At 43.3% G+C, this 11654-nt stretch overlaps 1 protein-coding gene across 1 annotated transcript; it reads left to right on the top strand.

The window, feature by feature from the left end:
- The first annotated feature begins 5692 nt into the window (after positions 1 to 5692).
- Positions 5693 to 10474, top strand: HTR1A (5-hydroxytryptamine receptor 1A). The gene is made up of 2 exons (XM_047087080.1): positions 5693 to 6226; positions 6373 to 10474. Exon 2 carries the CDS (start codon positions 6375 to 6377, stop codon positions 7641 to 7643), a length of 1269 nt encoding a protein of 422 aa, XP_046943036.1. The 5' UTR covers positions 5693 to 6226; positions 6373 to 6374; the 3' UTR covers positions 7644 to 10474.
- The last annotated feature ends 1180 nt before the right edge of the window (positions 10475 to 11654 follow it).

The following is an 11654-nucleotide window of genomic DNA, read 5'->3' as shown; positions in this document are numbered from 1 at the left end:
CATGAATGCTCATTGAACTATTGTTTATAAAAGCAAATATTTGGAGACGTCTTAAAGTCTCACTAGCCAGAGAATGGATAAATAATTTGTGGTATTATTCATACAATTTAAGTCTATACAGTAATGAAAGTAAATGAGCTAGAGGTGCTTCTATCAATACAGATGAATTTCACAAAGATAATGTTAAGGCAAAAAAGAAAGTTGCAAAAGAACATATAGAGAATGATACCATTTCTGTATGGCTTAGTGACACACACAGATGATATAAAAGTATGAAGTAATTTATAAGAACGACAAACACTTAACTTGAGAGCAAACAGGGGAATCAGCGGAATCATAGTATCATACTATCTTACTATTCTTGTCCTTAAGTTTTTCTTAATCATACAAGTATTTAGTGTATTAATCTTTACAATACATTATTCTTACTTTTTGGTAAATCTTAAATAATGCATAATTAAGTTAGAAAATTTAAGGAAAACTTTAAGTCTAATGAATGGGAGAGTAGTGATTTGAATCCAAAACCGTGGCCCTGAGCCACTATTACCAACTAACATATCACTGCTTCAATAGACCAAGTGGCACAGTTATAGATTGGTATCTTATAATCAGAATTATATGGGGCGCGTGGGAAGTCGGTTGAACGTCCGACTTCCGCTCAGGTCATGCTCTCACAGTTCGTGAGTTCGAGCCCCGCGTCGGGGTCTGTGCTGACAGACCTGGAGCCTGCTTCGGATTCTGTGTCTCCCTCTCTCTCTGCCCCTCCCCTGCTCATGCTCTGTCTCTCCCTGTCTCAAAAATAAATAGACATTAAAAAAATTATAATCATAATTGTAGCTTTTATATAAGGGACATGTTTTAAAACAAGATTAAAATAATGCATCAAATATTGGATTTAGTTTTATGACAAAAATGTGACTTGCTGAAGCTAGTAAAAATGTAGGCATTTCCTTCCAACTACTGTTACTTAACACAGTAATTAAATTTTGTTTCAAATAATCATTAGACAAAATTTAATTTCCAACTATCCTTAGATTAACAGGAAATATTGAGCTAACACTCTAAACATGTTTCTCATCTCAACCATGTTCTTTTTTTTTATAATTGTTTTAATGTTCATTTATTTTTGAGAGAGAGAGAGAGCAAGTGGGAGACGGGCAGAGAGAGAGGGACACACAGAATCCCAAGCAGGCTCCAGGCTCTGAGCTGTGAGCACAGAGCCGGACGAGGAGCTCGAACTCACGAACCCTGAGATCATGACCTGAAATGAAGTCAGACACTTAACTGACTGAGCCACCCTAGTGCCCCTCAACTATGTTCTTATCCTTTCAGAAGTGAGTCATGAAAACATTGTCAGTAAGAAAGCAGTGTAGACTGATTGAGCTCAGGAAAGTACATTTACTAACACCTGCCACTAACTTTCTTAATTACCCGTAAGCAAAAGTACTGGCTTTTTAAAAATCATACTTTTATACATTTTATTGGGATCTATGAATTTCAAGTATTTATGTTATGCTTTTAAACAAATGGTTAAGCTCCCAGAAAAAGGGAAGACTTCTGTTCAGTAGTGATTACTGAACTTTTGTTGACATGTTTTTTCCCCCTTCAATAACTTGTGATTTAAGTCAACAAGTTTTGGAATGCAGAGGTCCAATCTATCTTTATTCACTTGTCTTATACTCACAATTTTCTAAAGAATTGCAAGCTTACCAGATACTTTAAGCAATAGGAAGAATGTCACATCCATGTGCAAATTGTTTTCACAATAAATTCTCACCTGACAGAGCTCTTGCTTTTTCACGAAGCGTATGTAATTCTTTCTTCACACTGCTCAGCAGTTATCAGTAGAGAGAGAATATTATTACTTTGCATCCCTGTTACTTACTCTGATCGTTTAAGCTGTTGGGTATTTATTGAGACCATTTAGTCTTCACGAGTGAATGATAACATTGATTTTACTACTGAGGAAACCAGAAGGTCAGACAACTTTCCCAAGGTCCCACAACTAGCGAATATATGTTGCATTATTTTCACTCTCCATATGTTGTGGTTTTAGCATGCGTATTCAATAAACCAAGTCAATCTTAATGGTTCTAGGAGCACAGACTGAGGCTCCACTGTGTCTTGGTACTGAAAATCAAGTGCAGTTCTGGGCCTCTAAGAAGTGCCCGACATGTAGACATAGCAGTGAAGGAATGATACCACCGGGGGTGGGGGGGTGGGTGGGGGGGTGGGGATGGTGATGCTTGACACACAGAAAAAGCATACTCAGTTTTACAGGAGCATTTTTTCTCTTGCATTTTGGTTACATTTTTTTTTTTTTTATAAATGCCCAGTTAATTCTTACTGATACTCAGAAGACCACATTTCCTAAATTATTTAAGCAAACATTTCTCTTTGAAGTTCTGTTTTTTTTTTCACTAGTGAATTCCAGTGAATCCATAGTTCTGGAAGAACTACAATTGCCCTATTGCTTTACTATTTGATGACTAAATTCAGAAAGGTATTTTTATATAAAAAAAATCTATCTTAGTTTCCACTTGAAAAAAACTAAAAACTTTGTTTAATAGCTTTTAGAAATCACGTTTGCAATCTCCTAAGTACATTTTCAACTCTTGACTATGTAAAATATTTCCTCATTAATAGAAAATTCAGCCGTAATTTGGGATTGTTGATAAACTCATCAATTACCGAGAAACCTCAACCATTACTAAACCTTTAGTAATGATAGGACATTCAGAGTTTATAGCAGATATCTTTTTAAAATATATTATCAGCTTAATACCTTTTTATCTTATGGCCCTGGTCAAAGAACTACATTAAAATGCAGGGCCTGTATCAAATTTCCTGTGAAAATGTTAAAAATCTTTATCTCTCATGAACTATTTTCGAGAAATTTCACATGATGGATGATGTATCATACTCCAGATCCATAACTGACAAGTTGCGTCTAGCAAATTCAAAGAAGAAATAAAAGCAGAATGACTGCAAGGTTTTTGTTTTTGTTTTTTTTTTTCAAATGACGTCCTCAATAACATCCATTTTAAGGCTAGCTTTTCTTTAGGCTAAATTCCGAGGCCTTGATGAACAAGAGTCTAACTATCCAGTTCTTTGGTTTGCACCATTTTCTCCTGGCATATCTGGGATTCTGTGTCTTTAAGGGTTAAATACAGAAGAATAGGCAAAGCATGAACATGAAGAAATGCAATGTCATTGTGCTTTTAATATATATCACAGTGTTATCAGTTCAATAAAGGGTTATATAGTTAACTATTAGCCACATGAAGGTTGATCCCATAATCAGTGCTATATATCCTTTTCGCATTTTTATTTTCTTCGTAGTGTTCAGAAGAGTGCCTAAAAATCTTGTTATAAATGTTAAGAAATGAAATGTTTGATATCATGTACACTATTCCTATGGAAAACATGAAGTACTTGTGATTTTTTTCAACTTATAAAAATGCTGCATCATTGAATATTATAGCAGAATAACAAATGCCAGATTGTTAATTATTAATTCCAGATTGAAATCATTTTAGCTTTCCTGAAAAGGAAAAAACAAAATTTTCACTTATTAAACCATTTAGGATCCAACAGATGAATGCATATTGCTGGCTAACATATTTATTGACATACATTTGTATGCACTAAATTTGACACATTCCTATTCAAGGATGTCTTTGATATGCATATATTTACTTTTTAAATTTTAAATTTCTTGTATTTTACTCTTTATTTATGTTATCAACTCTATTTCCAAAATTTCATCTTTGAAGAATCCAGATTTTAATTATTTTCCTTTTATAATTTTTGGATCCACAAATATACTTTAATAAAGCTATTTAGTTCTGTTTTTGTGAGGATATTTTAAAGGGGGGAATGAACACCTTCACAAATCTTAAAAAAAGACATCTTCAGAGTCTGTAGCCAGTATTGCTGTGTATACTTACCTCTTTCTTTTTGAGGCCATGAATCATTATAAATGTCAGGTTCATTATTGTGGCATGCTGAAATGATTGAGTGGGAACTGTGCCCAGCATCACATTGTAAAACAATCCATCCCCAAACACATTGCCCTGGACTGTATGCATCAGCCAAATTAGATTTTCTTTGACGCTTTGGTGATTGCTCTTTTGTTTGGTCTTGGAGAATTCAAAGCCATAAAATTCAGAGTTCAAATTTGAACACAATATCAATATTATTGCTCTCTGTGGTGAATCTGTGCATGTTAACTAGAGTCATACCTGTCATATCTGCTTGTAGGATTGGATTCTGCACTTTTCCTTCGCTCCAGTCATGCAATCAGAATGTACAAGTGAACTTTGTTGTGCTATGTTTTTTTTCTAGCTTAGGAATCCCATTCTTATGTTCAAATGGGATTAAATTTGCCTTTCTTGGTAAAAGAAACAGCTTAGAAGCAACCCATGGTAGTGGATTCATTTTCTATGTTGTCAACCCTATTTGCAAAATCTGATACTCCCCCCCCCACCCTTGGTGAACATGTCCAAATGTATGAGCTCCAAAGTGCAGCCTTTGTTAGCACAAAACAAACACAGATGAAGCTGTTTACATAGGTCTATTAATACCCAGTTCCTGGATAGAATCTACGAATTGCTGATGCTGTGCGCTTTCAAAAAAGAGCTGGAAAATAGAATAGGCTTGATATACAAGATTAAGAGCAAAATAGGGCAATAAAAGAAATTTTTGAAGAAAATAGAAGATATACAAAATTCAATATTACTTTTTTTTTAATAACCGTATTTTTCTTTCTTGAAGTTATGGGATTGCCACAATACTTGCTTAATTTCTGCAAGTCAAAGGTTTCTAGATGGCGCTCCAAAGCATTTGCCAGAAGGTGGCGACATAAGCCCTTGTTGCCTAGAGCTGTCCCAAGTGCTGAAGACAATTTCGGCGCTTAAGAGAAACTGCGGGCCAGCGACCAGGGGTTCCACCAAGTTCTCCCTAGAGGTTTGCAGGCTGTGATAAAAGAAGCAAAAGGCTGTATAAAACGCCCAACGTTATTTACAGAACAGTGGCGAAAGATCCCCTTCTCTAAATTTACTCGCCACGAAGCTATGAAACATGGTAATGTTTATTGACATTAAAAAGGTAATGGTGATGGATAGGCGTATTTGTGTGTGTGTGTGTGTGTGTGTCTGTGTGTGTGTGTGTAATACATATCGAATTGAGTTTTTTCTTCACTTTGACATGCTGCTTTATCTGTCCGGTGACTCGCCCTTTAGAATCCCTCTCCCCGATAATTCCCCAAGGTTAAAAATAAATAAATAAATCTACAGGAAACATCCTCCCCAAGGGAGTCGGGCTGAACTGTCAGATAATGAACAGGATGGCTTCTTTCATAAGCTAAAACACACTTCGTCTTCTTTCCATCAATTAACAATAATTTACAGACTAATCCAAGGGCTGTCTACCTACCCATTCAGGTTCCCTGTGGCTCCATTTCTCATTTCCTATTGTCACTCTGTGCTGCTAACTCTTCTTAACAATTTGACAGAAATATGAAGCAACGGATAGTTAGGATTGTTTTTTCCCCTTCTCTAGTTTGGCTGGGTGAGAGGCGGAGTTATATGTTGTAATATCGGTGTGACCAGCGGAGGATCCGGTGAAAGTGGATTCTGAATCTCTGCCGACAAAAAGGGGCTAGAAGGAAAAGACGCTTAGCTAGAGGGAGAGGAGGGCGGGGACCCAGAGGAAAGAGACACTCAGGGTTGGGGAAGTGTTAGGAGGGGAGGGTTAGCGTAGGAGGGAGGGCCACCGTCGTCGTAGCCTCGGAGCGACACAGAGGGATAAAGAAAGGGGAGTGAGAAGGAAGAGGGAGACTGAACGAGGGCTGAGAAGGGAGAGGGAGAACGGGGAGAGAAGGCTTAAGAGAGGAGACAGGAGGAGAGAGTGGCAAAGAGGAAGGGAGAGACGGAGGAAGAGATCACAGAGTGACCGCAGAGGACGAGGTTTCTCTATTCCAGATACTTCTAAGACCGAAGATTGTTTGCTAGTGGGGAGACTCCAGCTCCGGCAGCCAGTTGAGCAGCGGCAGAGTAAAATGGACAGTGAGAAACAGACGTTCCAGCCACCTCTCGGCCGCTCAGAGGTCCCGGAGCTGTTCTCTGGCGAACTCCTTTCCCCTCTGGAGTCTCGGAGCCTGCTGGACCAACGGAGCCCACGGAGCTCCTAGAAGCTGCTCCTCGGAGATGCCCTCGCCCGAGCAGTAAGAACTTCCTGCTTGAGTCCCGGCGTTTCCTCCACCTGGAACTCCCCGGGGGGGAGAGAGGGGTAGAAGACCCCAGGGGGAGGGGCGAGGGGGATCCTAAGGCAGCTCTTTCTCCCCTCCCCCTCCCCCCGCTGGGCGCTCAGGCATGGATGTGCTCAGCCCTGGACCTGGCAACAACACCACCTTGTCCGAGGGTCCCTTCGGGACACGCGGCAACGCTACTGTCATCTCCGACGTGACCTTCGGCTACCAAGTGATCACCTCTCTGCTGCTGGGCACGCTCATTTTCTGCGCGGTGCTGGGCAATGCTTGCGTGGTGGCCGCGATTGCCCTGGAGCGCTCCCTGCAGAATGTGGCCAACTATCTCATCGGCTCGCTGGCTGTCACCGATCTCATGGTGTCGGTGCTGGTGCTGCCCATGGCTGCGTTGTACCAGGTGCTCAACAAATGGACACTGGGACAGGTCACCTGTGACCTATTCATTGCCCTCGACGTGCTGTGCTGCACCTCGTCCATCCTGCACCTGTGTGCCATTGCGCTGGACAGGTACTGGGCCATCACGGACCCCATCGACTACGTGAACAAGAGGACGCCCCGGCGCGCCGCTGCGCTCATCTCCCTCACTTGGCTCATTGGCTTCCTTATCTCCATCCCGCCCATGCTGGGCTGGCGTACCCCCGAAGACCGCTCGGACCCCGACGCGTGCACGATTAGCAAGGACCATGGCTACACTATCTATTCCACCTTTGGAGCCTTCTACATCCCTTTGCTGCTAATGTTGGTTCTCTACGGGCGCATTTTCCGAGCTGCGCGCTTCCGCATCCGCAAAACAGTCAAGAAGGTGGAGAAGAAGGGAGCGGACACCCGCTTTGGTGTGTCGCCAGCCCGGCAGCCCAAGAAGAGCGTAAATGGCGAGCCAGGGAGCAGAGAATGGAGGCAGGGCGTGAACAAGGCAGGGGGGGCTCCGTGCACCAATGGCGCGGTGAGGCAGGGTGACGACGGCGCCGCCCTGGAGGTGATTGAAGTGCACCGGGTGGGCAACTCCAAAGAGCACCTGCCGCTGCCCAGCGAGGCCAGTAGTATCCCTTGCGCCCCCGCCTCCTTCGAGAAGAAGAATGAGCGCAACGCCGAAGCCAAGCGCAAGATGGCCCTGGCCAGAGAAAGGAAAACGGTGAAGACGCTGGGCATCATCATGGGCACATTCATCCTCTGCTGGCTGCCCTTCTTCATCGTTGCCCTGGTCCTGCCCTTCTGCGAGAGCAGCTGCCACATGCCCACGCTTCTGGGCGCCATAATCAACTGGCTGGGCTACTCCAATTCTCTGCTCAACCCGGTCATTTACGCCTACTTCAACAAAGACTTCCAAAACGCGTTTAAGAAGATCATCAAGTGCAAGTTCTGCCGCCGAAGATGATGGACAAGTCGTCGGCAAGTAGGCCCGCCCCATCCTCTCGGCCTCCTCCAGCCCTCTGGAATCAAACACCTCTGATAGCCTGCTACTTTTCCCGACTTTCTCAGTTGCTGGGTCCGCCGCTTCCAGACCTCCTCCCTCCTCCCCCGTCCCCTAATCCCCTATCCCCTAATCCCTTGCTCGGAGGGTGTGCGTTTTGGGCAAAGAGGCCCCCAAAGGTGGGGCTGGAGGGCCTGGGAAACTACCTGGGTCTGTGAGAAGCGACCTTGGCTCACACTTTGGCCTCGGAATCAGTGTTGATCCTTGTAGTTGCCTCCTCCCTCTTCGGCACTCCACATCTTCGCGGCGGAAGTTTGAGCCTCAGCGGTTCAAGGCAAAAAATCTACGCAGAAAAATAAACTACACCCAGCCGCCGCGCCCACTAACGGCTCCCACCTAATCGCCCCAGTGCTAGAACTTGAATTTAAGGTTCAGAAGTTTGCTTCGTTACCTAGTCCCAACCCTGGCCCGCACTCCTAGAAACTCACTTTTTTTTTTTTTTTTTCCAGTTTCATCTCGCCAGTCCCTATGCATTGGTTTGCTACTAGGGAAAGGCTGGAGGTTCTGTTTTCCCAGTGCCTGTGATGTCCCTGGGAATCCCCGCTTCCCTGTGTAGACTTGCTGAATAACTCTTTTGCGCACAGCCCCATGCTCTGTTTTCTTGGATTCCAAACAAGTGGCCAGAAGCTGTCTCTTAGAGTGGACTTGTAAGTACAAGCAAGGCTGGGCCAGTGGGGGAGAGCGAGGCGGGAGTGAGGAACGATTGTATCCGTGCTTGCCTTCGTGTCAGCACTCACCAAAGAAACTGACAACCAGTGGGATGGGAGAACGGACTTCTGTTTGTATAGGCTGGTGGCGAGTCTGCACGTTCTGGCATCGCCACTTACCCACCCCCGGACCATGCCCGCCAGCCAAGGTGTGCGTGCTGGGGACCCCCAGCGGCCTAAAGGTTCGCGCGCCTACCCAGCCAGCTGCTGTCTGCTTTGCACTTGGCGCGCGCGCGCGGAGTTGTAACCGAAACCAGAGCCATCCCTCCGCCTGCGCCGGGGAACGCGCAGAAGCGCAAATAAACAACACGGTTTGAGAAAGCGCGGGGAGCTAGGTCAGGTGGGAGGAGAGAGACCAGGGGAGGCAAAGAGGTGTTGGTGTCCGGCGCGCAGGCCGTCCTGCAGATGACGCTCCCCGTGGAATCTGAGAGGGCAGTTGCATCCACAGGATGCAGACTCTTTCCGCCTAATTCACCCCCTGTCCTGTTGGATAGTATAGTTCTGTTTAGCGCGTCCTAACGTTACATGGGATTTGTTTCTGCAAGACGTCTGGGACACGTAGCTATTAGGACTTTGCTTTCCAAATAGGAATTCCGGGCTTCCAATCGAATGGGTCCCGATAGGTTTAGTACTGCCTGGAACCTCACAGGCGGTTACTTTAAATAATGGGACCCCAAAGACTAGTTAACTAGTTAGGGGTGCTCTCCCTTCGGAGTCCCCGAGAATCTTGTACAGGGTTATATTCGCTCCTTGGCCTGATGTGAGCCACAGGTCTAGGACAAACCTGTTTCTTGCCATTTGACTATGTGGAGCACTCCCAGCCTTCTCCCCCCAAAAGTTACTCTTTTGGCCTTGCCATTCTTGCTGAGAAACTAGTTACAATCTTTACTGCCCCCAGAAGGGAAGTTATTTTGGTGCTCCGTTTGAATGTAAATTTCCATCCACAGGACTGGGATCAAGAGGTTTGTTAGTGAGATGTAGCCTCTCATTTTCTGATGAATACCGGTTGTGTTTTACCGTAACTGCACAAAGTTATTGGTTTTTTCTGCCGTCTCCCTTCAACTCTACCTTTTGAATGATTGCGTCTGATGTTTTGAGAACAGTGTTGCAAAAGTTGCCAATGGAAACTTCACTTGTGTTTTTATTCAGAAGGTGAAAAGACAGTTCTATCACTGAAGCCATTTTATTGTTTGTCCGCTGAACAAAGCCTCCATTTGGTATCTTTTTCTCGTACCGAAACTGAGAGTAACTATCATATCCCGTTAAAACAGAGAAAGTTTAAGAACTCTGGACACTCAGTGGATGGTTCGTTGATGCATAGGTAATGCTGATAAGGGGCTAAGGTGGAGCAAATAAGGTAGATATCTTCAGTCCAAAAATTATTCACTTGAAAATTCAATTTTTTTTCTCACAATAATTTCAGTACAGCTGTATGAAAAAAAATGCACTTTCTGTATGTCTTCCTTAATTTTTTGAACAAATTATAGATACATATAAAATAATTCAAGCTCAAAATTTGCTTACCCAAATTATGCCTTGGCCAGCAAGTATTACATTCAAAGGGCTGAGTCCTCCATTTACTTGTGTCTTTTACAGCACTGTATGCCAATGGTTTCTGGACATTTATTCTTCCTGCTTTGGAGGAATTACGTGAAAATGGGGAAGGAGCATCCAACTGGAGTACAATTGCCAAGGCAATAGAGAAATTTGGGGAATAAGTGCATAGCAGTAAACAGCCCCTGATGCTTCTTATTTCTTTTAGTATTTGTATTAAGATAAAGTATATATGCATCAAAATTGGCCTTCACTCTTCTCTGTGACAATAAAAGACTTTATTAATGGTAATGCTACAATAAACTGATATCAATAATACATGCATCTTTATTTTAATCAGAATTACTGTCTACTTGTATTTATTTGTATTATTTAAAAATCGAAGTTAAAAAATACACTTGTCAGGAGAAGATTCTGCTATACAAATCAGGGATATGACACTTAGGGAAATAAATTCAGTTTTTAGTGCTGAAACTCAGTCTAAAGGAGTGATTTCTTTAAAAAAAAACACAAAAATCCTATCTCTGAAAAGAGGAGGTCACATATCATTATTTAGCCACAAAACCATGAATTTTCCCTGACTGACACCTACAGTTAGGACTTAGACATTTGTCTAAGTAATATGGACAGGGCAGGGGACATGAAGCAGAGAAATGCAGTCTCTGTAAAATCAAGGAGGCCCCATCCTGTCTTTTTATTTTTATTTTTTTAATTTTTTTTTAACGTTTATTTATTTTTGAGACAGAGAGAGACAGAGCATGAACAGGGGAGGGTCAGAGAGAGGGAGACACAGAATCTGAAGCAGGCTCCAGGCTCTGAGCTGGCAGCACAGAGCCCGACGCGGGGCTCGAACTCACGGACCGCGAGATCATGACCTGAGCCGAAGTCGGCCGCTTAACCGACTGAGCCACCCAGGCACCCCCATCCTGTCTTTTTAAAGCAGTGGACAGTCTGACACCCCTCCTCTGTCTTCCCCACCACTTCCTGCTAGAGGAAAATGGCTTCACCTGGTTTCAAATAAAGTAACTCATTGTTCTGGGGTTTGTCCAGCAGTTAAAAATGGAGAGGCATTTTCCTTTCCGGCTGGGTCTCTGCTGATAGTGGGGTTCTGTATATAAGATCTATTACGATGTCAAATTATTTTTATGCTCTGTTTTCCCCTATTGGAATCATCAGGAATGCCTCTTATTTCCCAGGTTTTGGTTGTCAATTCCACCGCTTTCTAGTGTCAGAATGATGGCTGCAGGGCAAGGTGAACCCAGGTACACTGTAAGGGGAAAACACAGGCCAGGGATATTTTGGCCACAGAAGAGAGCACCTTTGAAGCTTCACGAACCCTTGTTCAGGCAACACGTGTATCTAAATATTCTCCCAATAATGAAACGTAAAGACAGAGGAATTGAGAGAAGAAAAACTGTCTGGAAGTTCTCATATGAAAGCTATTACATAAATGTGTCCCTGACCTTGAGGAAACTGATGCATTTGGAACATTTGTCTTTTAGAGTCTGGCTATCTCCCTTTTTTGGCCCTTTGTTCTCTGCTCTAGCATCTATTCCTCCAAGGAGACTATGGCTTTCCATTTTCTACAGGCCTCCCTGAGTCTCTATCATCACTCAAATGGAGAAAGAAAATTGTTATCATTCACTTCCAGCAT

This window comes from Lynx rufus, unplaced genomic scaffold (assembly GCF_022079265.1).
Source record: "Lynx rufus isolate CCGP_SWC_20201006 ecotype Redwood Valley unplaced genomic scaffold, mLynRuf1.p SCAF_1, whole genome shotgun sequence".
Taxonomy (NCBI): Eukaryota; Metazoa; Chordata; class Mammalia; order Carnivora; family Felidae; genus Lynx; species Lynx rufus.
Note: the sequence above shows the minus strand (reverse complement) of the source record. Positions and strands in the feature narration are given on the sequence as shown.